Source organism: Odontesthes bonariensis, chromosome 17 (genome assembly GCF_027942865.1).
Source record: "Odontesthes bonariensis isolate fOdoBon6 chromosome 17, fOdoBon6.hap1, whole genome shotgun sequence".
Taxonomy (NCBI): domain Eukaryota; kingdom Metazoa; phylum Chordata; class Actinopteri; order Atheriniformes; family Atherinopsidae; genus Odontesthes; species Odontesthes bonariensis.
In genome coordinates this window covers 23,010,934-23,034,096 of record NC_134522.1, presented here as the reverse complement: position 1 = coordinate 23,034,096, position 23,163 = coordinate 23,010,934, and the positions used below count along the sequence as shown (strand labels likewise).

At 40.0% G+C, this 23,163-nt stretch overlaps 1 protein-coding gene across 1 annotated transcript; it reads left to right on the top strand.

Annotated features, from left to right (window-relative positions):
- The first annotated feature begins 481 nt into the window (after positions 1 to 481).
- On the top strand, positions 482 to 22,784 carry LOC142366135 (guanine nucleotide-binding protein G(I)/G(S)/G(O) subunit gamma-2). Its single transcript, XM_075447942.1, has 4 exons — positions 482 to 684; positions 15,210 to 15,286; positions 18,823 to 18,945; positions 21,791 to 22,784. The coding sequence occupies exons 3-4, from the start codon at positions 18,859 to 18,861 to the stop codon at positions 21,917 to 21,919; spliced, it is 216 nt and encodes a 71-aa protein (XP_075304057.1). The 5' UTR covers positions 482 to 684; positions 15,210 to 15,286; positions 18,823 to 18,858; the 3' UTR covers positions 21,920 to 22,784.
- The last annotated feature ends 379 nt before the right edge of the window (positions 22,785 to 23,163 follow it).

The window sequence follows — 23,163 nt, the reverse complement described above, 5'->3', positions numbered from 1 at the left end:
GTACATTTCATCTTGTTGATCTCACCCTAATTGAGTGCATCCTGGAACACCCAGATGTACAGCTTGCTGTTTGTATGTTTTGTTCCAGTTCCTCTCTTCTTCTTTTTCGCTTTTTCTCTTTTTTGGTTTTGATCTTGATGTCTTCACTATGATAGGCCAGTCGACTGAAGATTAAAAGCTTCCGCTCGGGCCGGGGCACATGTTTGTGTGCAATACAGGATGTTTTTGTAGAAGTTTTTTTTTTTTTTTTTTTTTAAAGTTATGTCACCCAAACAGAAAGAAATATGAGTCAAGAATTAAACATGTACAAGGATGAAATCCAGCTAGCCCTGACTGTCAGCTTTTCCGGTATGCATTTGTTTACAGTTGCTGTTTAGATAGACAGAGAGACCGTGTCCTAATAGCAGAAAAGAAAAGACACAAAGACAGAGAGAGGGAGAGAGGAAGAGGAGGGGAGTTTCTTGCAGCCTGAGCAGTTGGCTGAAGGGTGGAGACTCAGCAGTGAGGAGGGAGGCAGGGAGGATCTCATCTGGAGTAGATAGAGAGTGAGGGAGGAAAGGCATACAGACAGAGAAGTGTGTGTGGATGTAATCGGCTGACTGACTGACTCTGTGTCACAGAAAGGGGTAAACGTGTGGATACTACTCTACAGGACTGGATGTGTTAGAGAGAAGAACCACAAAGGTATGATTCTTAAATTTGCAGATATGATTTATGTGTGTGTTTTGAAGGCATTGGGGTCAATTGCATCCAGAAAAGGGTGTGTTCCAGAGGAGGAACACGTTGTCGTTCGTCAGTGCTCCAGGGGTGAGATTGATTCTGCGGGCTGGTTTACATCATAGAATCCCCTCCTCCATCTAAAAATCACTAGTATGCTCCTTGCTAGGAGGTGAGCCATGGCTTAATATCCCCCCATCCATTACCTCCTTTCATACAAATGTATCTGTGAGGAGAGTGAAAGAATGGGCTGCCTCCCTTTTCTTCTTCCTCCTTCCTTCTCCTTCCTTCAGGATTGGGCAGATCTTATAATGTGGAGCCAAAGAAATTAAGGGCATCTGTTTCAGGGGATATTTGCACAAGCCGAGGGAAAGAAAAAGACATAGAAAGAGACAGATGAAAAGGGGGTTGGTGCGGCTGACAGAGGGGGATGAAATAGACGAGAGGAATCAGGGAACTAGAGAGGGATCACACAAGCTTCCTGTGAGATTTTCTGGCCATTCGAAACCCTCTCGCCCTCTGTGCCACGAAGAGAAAGCAGTCGACCACACACACAAGCTCCATGTAGTGGTTTTATCAGGCAGATGGCCAGAAGAGGAGGAGGATGAGGAGGAGGTGGAGGATGAGGAGGGGGGTTGGTGTTTTCATTCTGCCCATGGACAGATACAATATGACAACAGCATGCAATCACAGGAAAATCCAGAAAACAAATGCAGATGTGCTGTTTGGCCCACTCTCTTCTTGTCACATCAAGACATTGTCATGTACAACTCATATTAAACCATACAATCGTGTCTGTGCATCTGTGTTACATATCCAGGGCCGTTGCAAATGTACACTGCAAGTCAGAATTATGCAATAGCTCATGCCCAGGCGGGTCGAAATTGTATATGGAAGATAAACTTCTCCAAGGCCACGGGTTGCTCCGATGTTGAGACTTGCGAAGTCTCTCACTTAGTATCCGGCGAAAAACAAGAAAAATCTAAAACCTTGAGAACAGTTAAGAACCGATTGGAGAGAGGTGAGTGCCGCTGACAGAAAGCAAGGGTGGGAACAGAAGAGGGATGGAAGAAGATAAGAAAAAAGCAGCCATTCTTCATGAACAAAAAAAAATAGAACATGAAAATCCTCCATTTAAAGCTAAATGAGGCCCCTAAAACCCTGTTATTTCTGTGTAAATTTCACAACATGAAACCGAAACTCACAGTTTCGAGGTATGGGTAGCAAGCGAAAGGATGGATGTTGTTGCACTGCTTTGACCTTTGCACTTGCTGTACTTGTATGCTCTAACAGTGTTGATTTTGAAGCTTATTTGACTGTCCTGTGGTCTGTCGGGGTAAAAGCGTCCAGAAAAATTTGTGAACTTGTCAGATGAACCCCTGAGTAAGGTCCCAAGTACTGGAAGAAAAAAGGTACTAACATCTTCAGCTTCTGTATGCACTCACTTAAAAAAGTAGAGCTTTACGCATCTTTTGACACTTTTTCCGGATGGAATATTCCAACCGCCTCACCCTTCATTCTCAAGAAGAGCAGGTTTTATGAATGAAGAGGTGTGAAGAGTATGAAAACAATTACGGCCAAAAGTAACACTGTTCGTGCAATTAAAATCCTGCTGTGAAGAGAAGACAGCAGTCAGAAAATGGATGGTTGTGCAAAGTATTAAACAAGACAAGCCGGCTGTTTGTGTGACAGCTGCGCATATACCTCTTAAACTTTTAAATTCATACTGAAGAAGTGCATCTAGCTCTGATAATGCCCCATAAGGTATGGAAAACTTCAAGTGAATTTTGTCTAAGTATGGACTGTTTTATTTTGTGTTTGATCCAGCATCAGCAGTACTGAACAGACTTATGGTAACTTGTTACAAAATTTAAAAACATATATAGCTAATTATAATTTGCTAACTCAATGGTCGGTTCCCATGGTAACATGAGCCTGCAGCTTGTCTTACTACTGCCAAGGTCTTTGGTGGCATCAACAAACAGCTCAACAGGTTTCATGTAAACGTATCGTCTAAGCTGGGAAGTTTTTATTCCACACTGAGTTGGGATTATAAGGGTTGATCTTTAATTCAGGTTGACATCTGTTTCCCAGAGTAAATGCTGAATGTATGTCATTGTATTATGGTTAAATTTTTGTGATAAAAAATGGCAACATTTGATCATTGTCTAAATGAACTTGAGGCATTTTAAGATCACGGCAAAAAAATTGATTTTTGTCAGTAGTTTGACTGTCTGATTTTAATTCAATGTCAGTGAAACTCTTTCGAAGCAGTTGTGATGTCAGGCATCAGTGTAGATTCTGTACTTCTGCATGACGACATTTAAATGTTGTCTCAGTCCAATTTTGCTCTGTGGGATATCAGCAGGAGAAGAACTAGTGAAAGGACGACCTCGTTTTACAGTCGATTTATTACAAAACATAAACTGTTATCAAGGAGTTTATGAGCTCAGCCCAAGTTACCATGGTGACCCAGCAGAATAAAAGAGAGCCAACACTGTGACACAGAAGAATCTGACTTTAAGCTCACTATACCTTGCAAAGCCTCCGGGTCTTTCTGAAAATTCAAAGTCCTTGTTTCAGTGACATGTGTTCGAATTTCTGCCAGTTTTTCCACTCAAGTCTGAAGAAAGATTTTGTCTCACATTCTTACATGTCTTATTCAAGCAATTCCCAGGTCGAAGATTTCATGAGTTAAGTCTGAATGGAGCTGAGGTCTTAAGTCCCAACTTGGCTGCATTTGAAGCATACAGGACCAAGTTGCGCCCAAACAACTAGCCCTTGAGAGCAAAGCATGAGACATGCATGGCTTTGCTTTTAAGATTTATGTCATAATCCGACTACAATCATTAATAGTCTCAAAAAGCTCATATCTATTCCTGAAATGTCTATGTATCGAAGCCTTTGCCTCATAAAAACCTGTCATGGTCTGAAAATTGCTTGTGGAGTCATACCCTGCACATGTTTTTCACATTCAGTGAATGGGGATCTGTGAACATGCTAAAATGGCCCACATCTACATTCCTGCCCACCAAAAGATGATGATTTCGAATACTGGGCTAATTAAGCCATTCATGTTGGACCCATGAGCAATTCCCATGAAGAGAAAGCTAAAGTATAGGCCTACTCAAGTCAGCAACCCCCTAGTTTGTTTAGCCGTCCGAAAGCCGCAGCTCCTTGCTTAGCCTTGCTTCTACTTTCTTTTGCATATAGCTTGTGTTAACTTGTCCTTTTGTTTGCACAAGCCTCTCCTTTTATCAGTTCCTCACGTGAAAATTGGCTGTAAAGCCTCGCCGTAAAGCAGACTGACCACCTGCTTTTGAGCACACTTTAGTTGTATGGTGAAAGTAGATAGCATTTGCTCTCAATTGATTTAGCTGTTTTGAATCGATCTATTATCAAACAACTAGCACACTGTAACAGGAAGTCTTGGCCAGGATATCTGTTATCTAGATATCTGATGAATACACCAGAAGCGCAGAAATATTTAATGGCTATAGCTTCCCAATGAGACTATATGCTCCCAGATTACAGTGTGCAGACGTCAAATGTTATCAAAACAACAAAGTGCTTCTCAGCGCTGAAGAAGGACCCTTAACAGCTGCACAGCTAGGATCCCACGTCATCAAATGTTGCCGAGGGAATGCTCTGTTATCAAGGATCTTTCAAAAGACTTAGTCCTTCGTGCAGTGAAATTTCAAAAATTCTTTTGCTCACCCTTTGCATTCTAACAACACCCATAATCCTTAGCTTTGGTCGAAGATTGTGCAGATAGAAGATGCTTGCACAATCTTACTGTAAACTTGTTGTCATGGTATTGCTCATCAACGGACAGCTAAGTATAAATTGCCATTTTAAATTATTGTTACCCTTTGTCAATTTTTCAACCATTGTGAGGAGGATCCAATTGAAAGTGGGACCATATCTCACTTGCTAGAACTGCTCTATTATGTGTTTTTTCAAGACCAAGTCTTTCTTCGCCTGAAAGAAATGTGACTTGGAAAGATTCATCCAACAAAGGAAGCATTCTTGAATTTGAGAAGCACCTACATTTAGGCTTCAGGTACAGAGTTTTTGTGACTCAGGTGCAAACCTTGAATTCAGACTCAAGTCCACCAGAGCTGTGACTAACATCTGTGAGAAACACCTATGAGGAGTTTTGCTCTCAAATCTTGAATCAAATCTTTCCTAACTCAGGTCTTTAAGTAGTCACGCCCTAAAGGCATCACGTCCAAGCCAAGTCTCTGTTACTCCTGTGTCTGATGTAGCTTCAAGTCTTTGAGACAAGTCAATGTCAAGTCACAGTTGCAAACTAATTCTCAAGTCCAAGAATAACAGCAAATTGCATCTAAAATAAGCTTATCAGTAGCCTAAGCCTTATTTGAACCCAAATTTTGTGAATTACATTGGTTGCCTTTGATTTTCATCCCTGAGGCTGAGTCTCAGTTAACATTTGGGATTTAAGTAACAAATCATTTGTAAGTCTGTTAGCTGTGTAAATACTAACCAATAAGAATTTCCAAGCAATCTTTTTTGTGATTTTTGTGACAGGCACGCATGCACAGGCATACTGATTATCTTACAGCAAAACATGCAGGAAAAGTGAGTCGTTGGTTTGAAATGGTCCAAGCAGCACATTCTCAACCTAAAGAAGCATGTTTGTACATGTTTGTAATATTGTTCACAGCCCAGGAGACCAGCCGTGTTATTTACTGCATGCTGACTGATTCCAGAGGAAAAGTATGTTTATGCCTCCTCACACAAGCAAATGTAAAAATCCTGCAGCTTCCTAACAGCTGAAGCACTGAGTAGAGAGCTTAAACGAACACAAAAGCTAGTAAAACTATCATTTATAACACATGGGACAGGAAGTTTATCTTTTAAACTTGGGGATCGTTATTGCTGGTTTCCTTCCTAAGTGGCCAGGGTCATTTAAGCAGTCCACCACATAGCCAAAAATCCCAATTTATTTGGCTGGAAGCTGGTGTTGATATTTCTGTTTCTGTCACACAAAAGCCCACTTTTCTTCTGTAGCTGTTCTTGTGACAGCCAGTGTCATACATTGTTTCTATCCCACTAACTGCGCTGCTGTTACGCAACACCGATATCAAAGGTTTTAAAAGCTTAAAACATTTAATGAAAAGCAAACCACTTGGTCACTGCTTTAAGCCAACAAAGAACCAACACAACAGACTTCAATCATTTGATTTGATAAACATAATGGACCACATTTGCGCTCCCTGGAGCAATAACCCTCCACCCTGCTGCCTCCTCGACTCCCAGTGGATGCATCATTTCCTGGGCCGCTGCCTTCTCTCCTCCCCCCTTCTGGGACCTAGATTAACTCACACTATACACATGTATATGTGCACACATGTACACACACAGTCTCTAACATGGCAGGATGGGCAGAGCTTGCTGGGGGTGGCACAGATGTCCGAGCTAATCGAAGGATCGCGGGTGGTAGTTGTGGTCTGCCCAAGAGGTAGTGACACGTTGAATGCTGAATAATTAAGAAACATTTTTTAATCATATAAAAAGCAGTGGAAATTAGCTTGAAATTTAGACTCAGTTCTTATCATTTCTTCATTTTAACCTGTTTCTTAATGGGAGATGTAAGGGATATTTTAGCTGGTTTTGACCTAAGCTGTCTCAACATTCTCCACCCCAATTACCAAAAGCTGCTTTCCAAAAAGATTTTTCACTACAATACGCATAATTGATGATTTACAAGATACCCGCATTTAGCTCATGCACACTTTATACCACTTGTTTATTTCAAATATAGTCTGCAAAATAAGCCAGAAGATGTAACCATTCTTAAATTCACCCAGCAAACCGTAATTGGTCAACTCGTTCCCTTATTAAGTCTGCCAAAACAACACCCATTTCATACTACAATGCTTTAGGAGGTAGACTGGACATCCATTTTAAAGCTGTGTGATTCAGTTCACCACTTCCCTAGTCCACATGTTGAGACGGGCAAGATATTAGTAAGGTTTTTGATTAGCATTTAGAAGATCACTATAAGATGTGGTGAATGAATGATTAAAAAAAAAAAAACCTTCTCTCATGCAAAAAAAGTTTATATGCTTCCCTGAGGTCGTTTTAGCCTATTTGAAGAAGTTCTTGATGCATATTAGGGGTCAGGAGAACACTTTTGTGACTTGTGTTTGACCTGGTAAAGATTAAAATAGCATGACTCACTAGCTGTTTCCGGTCTGAGGTAGCTCACAGTAAAATCATATGACTGACTGATGTCTTCCAAGATATGAAATAATCACTCAGACATTCTCAGAGATTAAAGTAATTCCTGAAAAACAGCTCTCGTAATCCTCCTTTTGTGGATGTTGCCTGCATTTGTCACGTATTCTTCCTCAAGGTTTGTTTCCAAATTTGGACAACTACTTCTTCCAGTTAATTACAGCCACTTGCAATGTAGCCTATACCACCAATTCAATTATATTCAGTTCATTTCAATTTTATTTATCTAGCGCCAAATTACAACAAATGGTATCCAAAGGCACTGTGCAACTTAGTATATTTGCTTTAAACCAGTTCAAACAATCACATTTCTTTTGTAGCAGCTTTTTAAAAAAATTGTGTCAGACTTGCTTCCCTAATGAATGGAAATATGGGTTCTGAAATCTGCATTGCTCCCGATGTGCTTATCAGTGTGTGTATGATTTAGTAAATATGTGTAGGCTAAGAACCTTGTATTGTAAAGTGCTTTCAGAGATCAATTAGAATAGAAATGCCTTATATAAATGCAGTAATTTACGATTATGAATGAAGCTGAGAGTTTTATAACTAAACACTTTAAAATGAGGCTAAATGAGAAATAAAAAATAAATAATCCAACCCTAGTTGTAGCTAGCTTACACCTCCAGCTGTGGATTTAGTCACTTTCACTTCTTTATACTCGTTGCTATGTTTGTAAATGTACATTTAATTGAGGCACTGGCTATCTAAACTCTACAGCATGTTACCAGAAATGAATATGCTCCAAACTGTAGGCCAGGGATAAGGTTTTGAATCCATTAATAGCAGGCAAAAGATCCTGAACACATTAACCAGATATTAAAACCATCAGCTATGATTTTATGATAATTTAGCCTCTTTACACTTATCTGCATTTAATCCATACAGGTCTCACATAACAGGAAGACTTCACCCATATGCCTGCTATACATAACTGTTAACCGAAGCAATTTCCCAGTGTAACTTAGGGTGTACCAGTAAGGGCGATTATGAGAAGGTAGCAGGGAAGGTTTTCGGGAAGTTGGCGGAATCTCAACATATCTGCTCCACTTTAGCTTATTTTATATGATTAGATTCTTCTAATGATCTGATGTTCACTCAGGTGAGCTAATTTGTCTTCTTTGATTTGAATGCTGAACAGGGCTCCTGTACTGGAGTAACTTCGGATATCAGCCGGCAACATATTTGCAGTCACTTTGGCGGGCATGGTTAGAAAACTGAAGACAATGACTCGTCAGATTCCCGGCTTTCGACCTATTATGTTGTCTGGGTGTGAGAACCTGCTACGCAAGAAGACACACACAGACTGCAGTAGCAATTTAGTTTACAGTAGTTTATGGCATGGTTTGACCATGTGACTATGTGAAAAAATGCAGGAAAAACTAATTGGTATGTCTGTCATGTTTGAGACTAGAGCAGCCCCCCTAAGACTGTAGGCAAGCTACATGTACAGGACTCACTGTCACACTCAGCACCGTCCCCACAGACAATAGCTGTCTGACAGCTCAGCTCTCTCTGTGTCCCATCACTTTCTCTCTGTCCTTGTGTGCATGTGTTGTCCTTTCTCTTGTTCAAGGACAGGAAGCAGTGCTATATTACATTCAATAGTCAATATCGTCTTGATTGTGCTCAGTAATAACCCTGGACGTCCGTTTTATGTTACTTCTCCTCGGTGAGGTCACTTTACAAACAACTTTTGTAGAGGGTTTTACCATCACATCATTTTTTTAAAACTTCCTGTCATTCCGTGTACCCTTGACTTATCATTATGCGTCATTGTAGATCTGTCAAAACATGAGTGATCACCTCGCTGCCTCTCGTTTCACAGCGACATCGCAGTGTACAGCTTATTGCCCTGCGACTCACACAGGACAGTACAGTCACTGTGAGCCTTTGGATGACTGACCTTTTTGCAAACAAGTGAGTGTTTTTCTGCACTCATGCCCTGCTGTTTTTGCCTCTTAAATAATGAATGATAACCTTACGTTTCTGAAAATCCACAGTGAGGTTCTTGATTGTTTTGTGTGTGTGTGTGTGTGTGTGTGTGTGTGTGTGTGTGTGTGCGTGTGTGTGTGCGTGCGTCTGTTTTGCATTTAAACCCAAAAGATAAATGACTCATTCGGCTCAGAAAAGAACTACGTCAGCTTTTACAGTTACAAAATTTGAGTCATAAACAGTGTTGCACGTAAGCCTTGTTCAAACAGTTCGTCCACCTAAATAACAAGAAAGAATTAAGCTGCTAATAATGTTGAACAATGTATGTTTTCTTCGTGAACTGTTTAATTCTCCTCCAATAACACAGTCGAGACTCATGCTATTATCAGCTATTGTCTCTGATTTATGTGCAGTCCACTTACCTCTAACATCAGAGATGGGAAGGCCCCCATACCTAGAATGTTTGCATTCCAATAACAGAAGTTGGAAACTGATGATCTAATGATCAGGTAAGGTATTAGCCACTGTTAGCAATACCATGAAAAATGGCTCATTACATTCAGCTGGATCTGTTTGCATGGACAAATATTTGTCCAGTATGAAGAATTCATTCCAAGTGAAGACTAAAAGGTAAATGTTGACATGAACACTAAATATAGAGGTAAAGAAATAATCCAATAAGTTGTGTGCTTATAGGCTGCAAAGTATTTAAACAGAGGGAAACTCTTTTGACAGGTGAAAAGTGGGTTTGTTCACTCACTGGAAAATATAACAAATGAGGAAGAAAAAACATTGACAACATACTTTTCTCTCGGTCTTTAAACAAGAGAAGAGTGAAAGCAGACCTTTGTTCTCTGTTCATTCATCCAGGAGCAGACCAAGAGCTTGAAGATGAATTTTAGAGGGGGGACTGGGGCTTATTGAGAAATATTTATCGGATCTGTCACCTGACCCTCACATGTTTTGAGAGTGCACAGAAAGAACATATTTGTTCCAGTATAATCAAATTAAATGTATGCATGGTGAGGTTCTCCTGTTAATCATATTACCAGAAGGTTTGCACCACCAATCTTGATTCTAAATTCCTTCAGATTACGTGGGAACCAATCAGTCGCATCTCATTTAAATCTTTACATGTGGTTTTTTAGTTTTTCTGATAATTATTAATTTAATTAAAGGTGGCTTATGCAATTGTACGCACTTTCTTTGTCTGTCTCCGCTTACAAAAAATCTTAAACTTAGACTTTTCCATTTTAGAAGTTATCATGTAGTGTCCTAATGTTGAATATATGTATCCAAAATGTCTTCCTTTAAGCCAGTTTCATCGAAAGGTTGCCTCCTCAAGTTAGCGTTATGATCCTCTCAGTCACACAGAACTTTAATGAGGAGGGTGAACCATGAATTTCTACCACAGTGTTCTGCAGTTGCATAATTCAAACACATTGGGTGATCCCAGAGTGCAACACCCTGATTTTGCATTACAGAGACTTGATGTCTCTTTACTGTAGTTTTTCAGTATGCAGGGAGCTGCTCTACAACACTGTCCTTCTGCACCCCGAACTGACCCCAACCAACAGGAAACACTGCCAACATCAATCTACAGAGCACATTCATTAACAAGAAACATTATGAGTTCATTATGAGGCCGGGGGAACGCCTGCTTCTCTACTTCCTAATCTCATTAACTCCTCATTTTCACTTCATTACTCTATCATTTTCATTCATTCCCTCTACTTGTTACTACTTCATCAAACTTTAAAAACAACTGGTTTCGGTTAAGATCTAAACTTAAAAAGCTCTATCCCCATCACACTGTAGCTATCAGAAATATTACACTTTATCTGACCACATGGACCATGGGAACAAAGAGCCATTGTTTAATTGACTACTAAAAATGTCTAGAAAGTACATCTGCCACTGTTATCATTGCAACTGCATTGTGATCTGTGTGAGATTGCCAGGTGTCGCAACAATAAGTAAGGTGGCAGAGCTCAGTGAATGGTCAATTGTTTGCATACACACACAAGGCTTAAGAGGCCCTCAGAATATGGTCGTTTCCTGCCTCTTGGCGTCCCTGCAGACTCTTGCAGGTTAATCACCGGTTCTCCAGGGTCCAGATGGCTGAGCCAGAGACACGTTTTTAATTACCATGCTCTGATTTCACACCCTGGGCATTACAGAGGACAGAACACTCCTTGTCTGGCTGCCGTAATTTCTCTCTTTGGATGGTGTTAAAAAAAAAAGAAAAAAAAAGATGTGAATTAAAGAAAGAAGAGAGGGAAGGGAAAACCAAGCAGAGAATCCGCTTGCGTGGGATTATGCGACAGATCGTCACCCTCGACAGGCCAGGAATTATTTTTTCTTCAGCAGGATGTTTCCTGCAGCACTTAATAACCCTTTAAGTCAGCAGCACCCTGATTCAAGCAGCAGCTATAATCACATCTGCGGAGGGCATCGTGATGAACACAGACCCCCTGAAAACCCGCAGGAAGAGGTTCAAATAAAGCTCCAAATGGCAGGGGAAGGATGGCAGAGGGGGTCAGATTGATTCAGCAGTGTTAGCAGCAGGGCACAGCATGATGGGGGTGTTTCAGTCCCATCCCCGAACACCTGTCTGCCACAGAGGGAGGGTCGGGAAGCAGAAGGCTGGTACGCAGGAGAGAAATGGATCACCACTCTTGACCTATGATGCATCTCTCTGTCTTTTTTCCTCTCTGCACAATTCAGCTCAAGATGCTTTACTGGCATAAAAGTAGGCAACAATATTGCCAAAGCCTGAGCTTAAAGAATTGCTTGCACCCTCTTCTTTTAACACTCCCTGTCTCTCATCCCCTTATATTACTGCTGCTTTGCAATATGAATATGATGACACAAGCAACTTGCAAAGAAATCCAATGAAGCAACTTCTTTCATTTCTTTCCTTCTTTGTTTCTTTTTTTAAATTTGAGTGGAGGAAAAAACAGAAAGTAAACCAAAAAATATAAGAGCGCTGTCATCACTTAGAGAGTACAGCAAATTTTTTAACCATTTTCCATTTCCTTTAGTAATATGAATAAAACTGCAGAGATCTTAGGATTGCTCCTACAAAATATTTTAAATTTAAAGTGGTTGTATGTATGGCTTACAGTAGATTATGTGAATATATGCGTGTTGAAAGAGTCATGACTGGTATGACGTGTTTAGCCTCTTTCAGCACATTGTTTTGGTTTTGGGGCCTGCAACTCTTCTGTTTAACCAAATATTTAAAACCTGCCTTATATTTTATGAGCTGGACCTGCTGAATGATTTGTCTTATTACTTGTCAAACAGGCCTGCGCTAAAAATTAAGATGAATGTTGGGCATATTTTCAAGAGGTAACATAAATGCTTATGACCCCCATCAAGTAGCGGTCCTAAAGGGTTGCAGCAGCAGCAACCCTAGTCTTACCAAAAATAAATGTAAAAGATGTATTTGTCCACATATCCAAAACGGGTTACTTTCACAGGTCTTGGTTGTAAATTCTAAGATGGCTTCATAACTCTAGGCTGCTGTGTTCTGTCAGGCAAAATTTATATGGCATGATGGGAATTATACTAGATAAATAGTAAGCCGTAACTATGTCAATTTTTGTATGAGTTTGAGCATATATTTTTTTAACATTGAGCCCTAACCATGACCATAAAATGTCTAACCCAAACTTTGTCCTTTTAACTACTGACCACTAACCACTTGGGGGTAAAAGCCCGGAAGAAAAATAAGAAAGCAAGAGTGGAAGTAGAAAAATTACCGTGGAAAATGTTGAGCAGAACGAGTCTCAAACTAACAATGTGTTGCACAAAGGTCAGTGAATTAGCACCTTCCATCATCCCTTCTTTCCTCTGTATAAGCATTGGAGGCCAAACTAATAAGATGCGGAAAGTGGATATCAACACCGTGGCACATGTATGAAAATGTAGCACGGTGACATGCTAACAGATCTATACTAAGTTGCACCTGTGTGGGAAATAGAGTAAGGAAAACATAGCTATTGTGCACAACTTCATACTTATAGTGAACTGTAACAAAATGCTGTAGAGCAACATTGCAATTTAACATTGGGTTGATGTGATAAAATTGCATGTCAACTTAAATCTGTCTCAAAAGTCAGTCGATTGTTCTATTGCAAAAAGCACAAGGGAAAAGCTCGCCTTTACAGCAGGACAAAATATTTTCAGATTGGTACAGTTTTTGGTCATTATGGCTAATTTGCGAGCACATGATAACTGTGCGGAGATGAATGTTTATATGGCTCACCCATTTCAATTGGATTAGGGCTTCAAGTTAGACGAGTCAAATCCTACACTTGCACTTCCCTTTTGCTTCCAAAGACGATAATGTCCTAAATAAAAAACTTGAAGCCTCAAAATGTCAGCCCACTTAGTAACGCGTAATGCCACAGTTACTCCACACTAGTCTTTTCCAATGACATTTGTGTGGTGTGAAAAAAAGAAAATAATAACCCATCACTATATCAGCTTAAAGTGTTATGATGTTCAACTTTCAGATGGGCTGATGACAGATTACCACAGTTTGTGTGTAACAAAAATTAAAATCTATCAGAAGAACTTTGACTGTTTAAAATGACCACACGTTTTCTTAAGAAACTAATGGGAAAATACATCTAAAACTGATGTGCATAAATGCTATAGGATAGAAATTCATTGGTATGGTTCTTTTAACATTAAATACAAACTGCTCTCACTTGGCCAATTACTCAATCCATTAATTCATTTACAACAAATGCATTGCTAACAGAGCCTCTCCAATGTTGTCAAGCTTGTCCCCTACGCCCTCAAACCAAACAACAGACAGTTGCACAATTTTCTTAAGAAACCAGATGCAAATGTGAGTCGTTGAGTGACGACACGGATGCCTCTTTGACAAAACTCATGCTCTAAACAAATAAAACTTGATACGGTCACAAGCTACACGTCATGTGAGAGTCTGTCACTAACATGTGAAGACATTTCTAAGGAGGAAAGGTAATGTCACGACTGACTATGTGAATTATGCTATGTTTTGATGGAGTTTTGATGGGGGTTTTTTCCTGTTAAAAATGAAAAGAACTTGAAATATAGGAGTTACTTCCACCTGGAGACCACTTTTAACAACATGAGAAAACGTGTTAGCAATGTAATGTATGGATTGGTATTAGACAAAAACCTACAGACCACTGCACCCTTTAGGTCGATGCACTGATAAAATCATTATACAGCTTGCATAACACAGTGTAATCGTGAAGATAAATGGCCCCAGTATATCAGGATGGTGACAGTGCACTACACTAAGATCTCCCTCTCTAAGCAGTTTCAGAGCTGGTCAAATACTTTGGCTCAGGGGCTGTTGGCGAGGTTTTGTTAATGGATGCCTCACTGTAACGTTACTTTATTGTCGTGTGCTGCCATGATTTACGATGGGTGGAATTCCCTTCCTCCGCAGATCTGCTCATGCAGGGTAATTGGCCCATTTATCAGAAGCTGCAGAGGGCTGAGATGTAGAATCACAGATGCAGAAGAATTAATCAGTTGAGAACAGAAGAGGAAAAAGAAGAAGGAGGCTGATCTGATGAAGAGAAAGTCGGGGTCAGCACTGACAGAAGGGCAACTTAAATGACATTATGTCCGGTTTTGGTTGTTTCGATGAGAGGTTAGATGAGTTATCTAAGTAGATTAACACCACCCTCGGGCCTGAATTAATGGAAATACTGGAAACAGAAGAAAAACATGTCTGATTCTACACTTCAAGTGTTTAAAATGGAAACTACAAACTTCCTTAGCATAATAATTAAACTAAGCTAAACAGTTGCTTCCTTTAGCTTTATGGTACATAAATATGAAAGCGGCTGATCCAACTTGTTTCATTAATAAGCAGAGCTGAATAAAGAAAATTTTGTTCTATTACAAATTATTTAAATTAAACCCTCCTAACACTGCAACCTTTTCTTTCCCCCCCGTCTTTAAGCTCAGCTAGGCTAGCTGCTCTTAACTGTAGCCTCATATATGACAATGAAATGACAATAGGCCCTAAAAATCATAAAATTGAAATTGTCCCCTCAATCGTGTTTCACTTCGCCTCCCTCTGTAGTTTGTTATGGTGTTTCTCCATCAGTGTTTCTGCTGGAGTAGAGCTGTGACATTCTGACACACAGTGAACAGGGGGACAGAGGCTACACACAAACGCCTCACTGCAATTTATCTGGAATGCGGGAATGAAAGCAGTCAGAGCGCTGATTTGCACTCTCTTCAATCTATCTTTATCTCTTTCTCCTTGTTTACAGAGAGTGTGACGGACACAAACTGCTGACTGTACTAAGGGCTGACACCAGGCCAGAGTGTGGAGGAGCAAGCAGACAAGGTAAGCCGAGGCAAGAGGGAGAAGCATGATGAAGGACAGCAAAAAGCAGCCCCTTTCTCGATATTAAGCCACGAGTGGTCGATAATGGCACAAATGTCATTTTGCAGCTGCACACTTTACTGCCACAGCAAAGGTCCATGTCCCTCTGAATGCATTATTTATCTGTGCCTGTTAGGCTTTCATAGTCATCAGCACGTTGACACCACATACAACATTTTACTACGGTGAATATACTTGAGCAGCAGACAGAGAGACAAGAAGGAAAGGAGATCTTACATGAGCAGCTGTAAAATTTAATCCTGAAAGAGAAGATTAAAAAAAAAACTTCTCAAGCTGAAAGGACAGGGTCCCATAAAATCAGTGTGCTTGAAACCCCTTTTGTTACTTTGAGGTGTCAGCCATTACAGCATGGGCATCTGCTACACGTCACCATCTCCTCACCTTACTCTCTGTAGATATGAAAATGTCAGCTTTTTCCCTAACTCCAGTGACAATAAGCAGGTAAATGACTTTAAATTCAGTGACAGGTTTGCTAAATTACAGGTTACCTTAATTTTTTGCTTTCTTTTTTCAAATATGGAGGGTAGGTAAGCTGGGAGAGGTCGGGTACATTTCCGAGTCAAGTGTGCGAACCGGTCCTCATGGTTCAGTCGTGCTGAAGTTTCATGTGCATGGGCTTGTAATCAGTCAACAGAACATTGAAAAGCTGCAGATAACAGCAATTCTCTGCAAAGTCTTGTGTTTTCTTCTGATTAGGGATTGATCCAGGGGGATGGGTATTCGGCATGCTCAGTCCAAATAATCATGAAGAATGACGAAGAAATGTGCGCATGAGCATATGCTGAAACCTTGACTTTCCTTTAATAAACCACAAAAAAAAAAACGCATTCAATGGATAATCCAATCTATACAGTTAAGCAATAAAGCAACAACAAGGGTTTAAGCCCTAAACCGTCACGTTATCAGTCTAATGACCGGTTCATTGGGCCGCAAAATGAGTTCTGAGTTTCAGTCTTGTAATTCTTGTATTTCAGATGATATCCCAGTTTATTTACAGAATCACCTTTGTAACAGACTCAGACAGACTTCAGTCAATAAATAGACTCCTGCCCCGGGCTTGTGTACTGGGACATGGATGGTAGTCATATTAAATATTGGCCTAGTCAAGTTCGACCTAACTGATGTGTTCCTTGTGAAAATGCTAACTAGCTAACTTGAACCAGTGAGTCTGCTGGTCTCAAGTACATCATGACATGGAGACGGCCATGAGACAAGTTATTCAATGTTGGAATCTCTCCTTTATATTTCTTTTCAGTGACAGCTTTGCTTTTGCTTTGCTATTAAAAACGTCTCTCTGTGTCATTTCTTCATAAATTAGGCTATTGTACCATGGTATTTTGTGTAAAAACGGAAGACCTACTTTTTCAGAGACAACCCAGAAACCTTAAAGAGTGACATATATCCCTATCAATAGTCTGAAGATACCCTGGCCTGTTTTGAAGTCTCCCCTGAGTGTTGAAACAATATTATAGACTCCATGCAAAAGGACATCAAAAGACAATTTTTTTTCTCTTCGTGCCTTTGTACTAAGTCTTGTCCAATTTTATTTTGGTGGAGGACGAAGGAGAGGTTTGCATTCAGACCTGATATATTTATACATAATTCTTGCGTTCATTTCACAACCAAAATAATACAAACAAATAAACTGGACTGCTTTGTCAGCAATTGTTAGGAATTCCTGAACTGGACAAGATATTTACTGGGCACGGTTCTTATTATTTCTGAAAATGTGCATTTTCCCATTTCACCTGTCTGAAACCCAGACAAGGTAATTCCAACATTAATGACACCAAAAACACTATAATTTATAAATAACTTTATATGTTGACACTCTATGTCCCTACAAGGTCGCGTTGTCCTCATAGTGAGAACAACCAGGTCCCTCAGCTGCAGTCACTGTTTATCTTACAGTATTAATTCATTCAGTCCGCTACAGGTTTGAGCTTATAAATACTCTTCAAACTGTCACTTGGTCTGTACTGATGTCTTTCCGAGATGTCCCAGCACCGGTCAGAGGAAACGTCTCAGTCCTAAAAAAGTGGGAACGTGGTAAATATTGGACATTCTGGCACACATTTTTGTTCCCTTATTTTAAGTGCTGCGTGGACCAGATCTCACTGTTGTCATCCTAAAACTGAGTTAGGAAGTGCAACAGTCCTGAAAAGTTTAATCAGTTGATAAACTAACCGTTTCGCACAGCGATTTGATGTCTAATCGGGGGAAAACTCACAGGAGAAACAAACTCCACACTGAACAGCTTCTCCTGAGATGTGCGCCAGTGCTAGCCACTGCAACAACATGCTGCCTCCAATTCAACATGGACTCTTCTAATCACTGTGTACAAATATGCATAACCTGTGACCCAGTGCTGAGCTTTAAATTACTGTTTCGGTTACCTTGCCAGATGAGCAGATGTGCCACCATGGAGCATTGATATTCATGCTTTGCCTCACACTGAGATCAGCACCGACCCCACACTGAGTCACACCACAGTGCACACAGAAGGATGACGGAGGGGGTTGCAGGGACGATTGATCTAACACCAAGGAGGATGCTGTTTTCAAGAGCTTGATCCGTTTAGTCGAAGAGGTTATTTAGGACAGGGGATCAACCGAGAGCACTCAACTCTATACAGAGAAGTGTGATGAATAAATAGAAATAAAAGGGGTTTAGATACCTAATGCACACAGATGCTTACATACACAGCAAAAGGCCTCGCTGATTTATTAGAATGAATCTTAACCCAGGTAAAGGACCAGTGGGATTTTTGGATTAGTGTGTTGGTCAGAGTTCTCCGTTACCAACATTAAATCAATGAGTAAAATAATGTGTTTTTAAGAGTCCAGGCATCAAGGCTGTGGTTTGTCGAAGTTTGTCAAAAGGTTTGCCAACAAAACAGTATTAATTAGCTTCTACAAAAAGATTTTGAAAGGTTTTGAAAAGTTCAGAGATTAAGTCATTTTTGAATACATTTGAAATAATGAACATTTGATAATACTGCCTTTTGTTAAAAAATGACATGCTGAAATAAATTTGATCAACTATATTATGAAGAATGAGTCATGAGGTGGACCTTTACTAAGACAGACAATGCTCTGATATGACACTATGACAGAGAGGTGTGAGTATGTTTCTTGTAGAAAAACAATCATTTTCAGTGGAAAGTAAGGGCTTTTGTTTCTTAAACCAGTAATGTCCATTTATCTGTTTTAAAGACCGGACAGAACACCTCCCCCTCCCCACTCTCCTCCCACCTTCTCCGCCTCCTCCTCACTGTCAAAGGCTGCCTAGCAACTGACACCATAAATAATACGCCTGTGTCTGTGTGTGTGTGTGTGTGAGTGTGTGTGTGCGTGCTCACAGGCATGTGATAATAAACAGGCTATCTGTTACTAGCACTCCTCTTTGCATGCCTGTTGCGCTCATCTGTGAACTAAAATGTCTGGGATGTTTAAACCACCTTCTCCTCCACATAGGCTGAGCAGACGACAAAAACCTGACTGAGAGCGCCCATGGCGAGCAATAACACGGCCGGCATTGCACAGGCCAGGAAGCTGGTGGAACAGCTGAAGATGGAGGCCAACATTGACCGGATAAAGGTGTGCTGGCGTGTGTCGCTTCCCGTTTTGACTCAAGTTTTATCATCATTATTATTTTGAATTACTGTTATAATGTTGCTCCACGTGAAAAAAAAAAGCGTTTTGTCACATACTGAAGATGGCCATAAGAGGATATTTTCACTTTTGTGTCAGACAGTCACATGGACTGGGCCATTATGTGGTCCAGGTTGCGACACGCTGTTACAGCCTGGACCAGATTTCAACGGATCTCGTTGCAACACAGACTTTCTGCTGATGAAAAAGTTTAATGACAAAGTAAACAACTGTCTGATTCAGGAGTGCTCTTACTGGCACTGCTGTCAAATTTCTTAGGTTTGAGCTGTTTTAGACAGTCACAAAACCCTCTGATTCTCCAAACTGAGGGAGTTAGACTGTTGTCTACTGCAGGTAAAGCTCTGACTACGCATAAGTGCTACACCCAACTCCACTTAACAAGGGGGAAAAAAAGATCCATTTAAAGCTCTTTTTGATACGTGTTGGGGAGGCAACTCTTGTGGTTACAAAAAGAAGTCTGATTGTACTCTTCTCACTTGATTTACTGCCTCAGTAAACATTGTTCGGATAAGTTTACAGTCGCAGTTAAGAGTTTCAAGTGTTCTTCAACAGAACACAGTGTTCGTTTTATGATTTATCGTCACATTTGGGGAAAATAGATGAAGTTGGGTATACCTGAAATGAGCGTACTTTCTCTGTATTTTGCTATGTTCATTCTAAGTAGACAGTAGATTTTTTTTCTCCTGGTTTTACTAATTAATATACACATTTCAAATATTGATTGATATCATCTCTTTTACCTATTGATTAATGTAGCTTCTCTTGGTCATGTAACATTACCATTACCAAATTCTCCTATAATTAAGTTTATCAGTGTACATTTTTGTGAAGGTGTCCTTAAAAGAGGACAAACTAACTTCACCAAGTGAGTTTTAATCTGAGCTCCTTTGTTTTAAATAATTCAGCCATCTGATTGTGCATTTGAGTGTCTGTTGTTTACTCCAGGCCAAGTGGACTTACAGATTCTTCTATAAATCTTGCTATTTGGCAAATAAACTGATGACAAAGAGAGGAATAAAACTAGAGTTGTCATTGCTCTGGTTTAATTGAGACAGAAAACTCTTCAAGCTCCTTTTAACCCTCTGGGGTCTAAGGCCTTTTCAGAGACTTTGAGGCAGTTCTCACCACCTTGACATTTTCAAGTGTTTCAACTAACTGTAAACATCTATGCAAAAGTGACATATATGGTTGTATTCGGAAAAGCCTAACAAAAAACAATATGAGAGTGAAGTGAATGTAATACAAACAAGTTTTATTTAAATTGAGGGTAAACACAACTGTACAAAAAAACAAGTTTTAGAGGTCTTCAAACAGTGCAAGAAAACACACTATAAATATATCTAGCCAAGACTTTTGAGGGTTGAACCTTGTAAACAAAAGTGTTGGCTGCATAAAAGTAAAAAGTGCAGTCAGAAATGTTTTTTTGTTTTCACACAAACTGTAAAAAAGTAATTGTGACTCCAGGCATTGTCTCTGTTAGTTGAATACAAATTAGATGGGTGTGTAACACCCCTGATTCCCCCCACCCCACCCCCCTGTCACTCTCCATGTGATAATTGTCTGTCACTGGCAGGACATTGCTGCCTTCCCCCACATGCTGGCTGAATGGGGCGTGTTCTCACCTGTGAATAGCCACTCAATCACCTGGTACTTTACATGTGAATAGCGATAGGTGTGGCCTAGGAAGCTGCTGCAGTCTGAGACTACAGAAAATCCAAAGATTTCTGTTCACTCTCTTTAAAAAGGGCCAGCTAAATAATTTATTTTAATATATATATATTTGAAAACTAGAAGTTTCAAGGTTTTTAATGGTGTCACTTATATGTTTCAATGACAAAAACTCACAGAGTTACAGATGTGTTTTTGGAGATGTGTCAAAAATGCCCACCGGTGAGCATTAGACCCCAGAGTGTTAAGGATCCAACATTTTATTAGCCATAATAGACATGCCTCACTACAAGTGGAGTTGTCTGTTGTACACATGCAAGATAGAAGTAAACTGGACGCTCCTTTGGTGTTTCGTATGTATTTCATGTGTAAATTGTACTCAACAGCCTCAAGGCACAAAGAAAGATTAGTGATTGTGCACACTAATCTTTCTTTGTACCTTTTCTTTGTTGACAAGCCAAACACAGTAAACTAAGCAGCTCCTCTTCTGGTGTCAGGAGGTTATCATCACGTGCATATGTGCCCACATGTGCATAGCGCCAGTGAATTGCACTTCATAAACGTCTACATTAAACTGTACATTAAAGGTAGTATATAGAGACAAACAATGGTAAACTGGTAAAACAGTAAACCAATTTTGGCTGCCAGCTTTTCCAGTCTTTAGTCTTAGCTAACAACTTTTTGCTGCACGTGTAAGGGGGCTCTGCAGAAATATGTTAGCTTAAACTAAAGAGTGGAAAAGAGAGACTTGTTAACCTGATTCTGTTGAATGATATTGTTAGTAAATTGACTTTTAAACTCCTTTCAAGCTTGCCATTTAATATACTGTTTCATCTGTGAAAAGCAAGCTGAAAAACGAATCATCCAGAAATGAACATTATTTAAGTTTGTTTCTGGTTCCAGTTCTTGTGTTAAGCTAAGCAGAGCTGGTTAGTTTAGTCTTGTGTTAACCTAAGCCAAGCCAGTTAGCTTAGTTTTTTTTTTTTTGTTCAGCTAACCCAAAACGGTTTGCTTAGTTTAATGTTAAGCTATCCCAAGATGGTCAGCTTAGCCTAAAATAAAACTAGTATGACATCATGTAGTGATATGTGTCTCATTGCAGGTGTCTAAGGCAGCGGCAGACTTAATGTCATACTGCGAAGCTCATGCCAAAGAAGACCCCCTGTTGTCGCCGGTGCCAGCGTCAGAGAACCCATTCAGGGAGAAGAAGTTCTTCTGTGCCATCCTGTAAACTCAGCATGGCCCTTCAGCAGTCTGCTCTGTGTGGGACTTTGAACGTGGACGTTCAAATTACGTAGAAATCTAGTAAGAGGGCATGGCGTTTATTGCCCACTTTCTCGATCGGCACTAAAAGAGTGCGAAAAATTAAAAACGCAGAGTTAACATATAACCATTAAAGGGGTTGTGATTGATATTTAAGGAATGTGCGGCATGTTGAAGGGATCTGTGCTTTTGGATAACACAATAGGGATGGTGATAATGATGAGGGGGAGTATGATGATAACCACCCCGAGATGTGATGGACAACAAGTCAGCCTACCAAGTCTTTAGGTTGTGATGTGTACAAATTATATACAAAAATAATAATAAATAAAAAAATTAGATAAATTTAAAAAGAAAAAAAAAGACCAAATGAGAATAGAAATATTTTGTGGATCTTTTGGGACTTCCAGATGTTCTGTTTAATGGTTTGTGGGTGGCTGGAGGAGCTCTGTAGGACAGCAAACAAAACTACTCTACCACTAGACGCCACCTGATGATTGGAATGTTTATGAAGTTGTTTTGCTTTTTTTTTCGTGTTTACTCCAACTTTACCAAGATATCTTTCTCTAAATGTATGTAAGTGATAACTGAAGTCTCTTTCTTATTCTTTTTTTTTTTTTTTTTTACACCAACAGGTTTATGAAAACTTTTTTAATGGGATGTTTAAAACATTCGACTCTGTGATTCTCTTTACATCTTTCTGAAAATCACTCTGTGTAACAACATCTATCTGGCAAATGTGATGAAGTTTGTCTCCTTCAGACATAAACCCTCTTTCTACTATTTGTACAAAACAACTAGCAAGTAAACTGTGCTGTGCTGTGACTTCTGAATGTTTGTGTTTGTATCATTCATTACTGCATGAAATAGACAGTCTTCCCTGTTTCCTCTCTTGTGCAGATTAGCTTTGATGTGGATGCAACAACAATATTAAAATAAGAATGAATCAATAGACCCAATATGGACATCTCCATCCATCCATCCATTTTCTATACCTGCTTAATCCAATTTAGAGTTGCGGTGGGCTGAAGCCTATCCCAGCTGCCATTGGGTGAAAGGCAGGGTACACCCTGGACTGGTTGCCAGTCCATCACAGGGCCACACAGTGACACACAACCATGCGAGCCAGAGTACCCAGAGAGAACCCACACATACACCGCGCGGGAGAACAAGGAAACACGCAAAGGCAATATGGATCTCTCTCTAACGTCT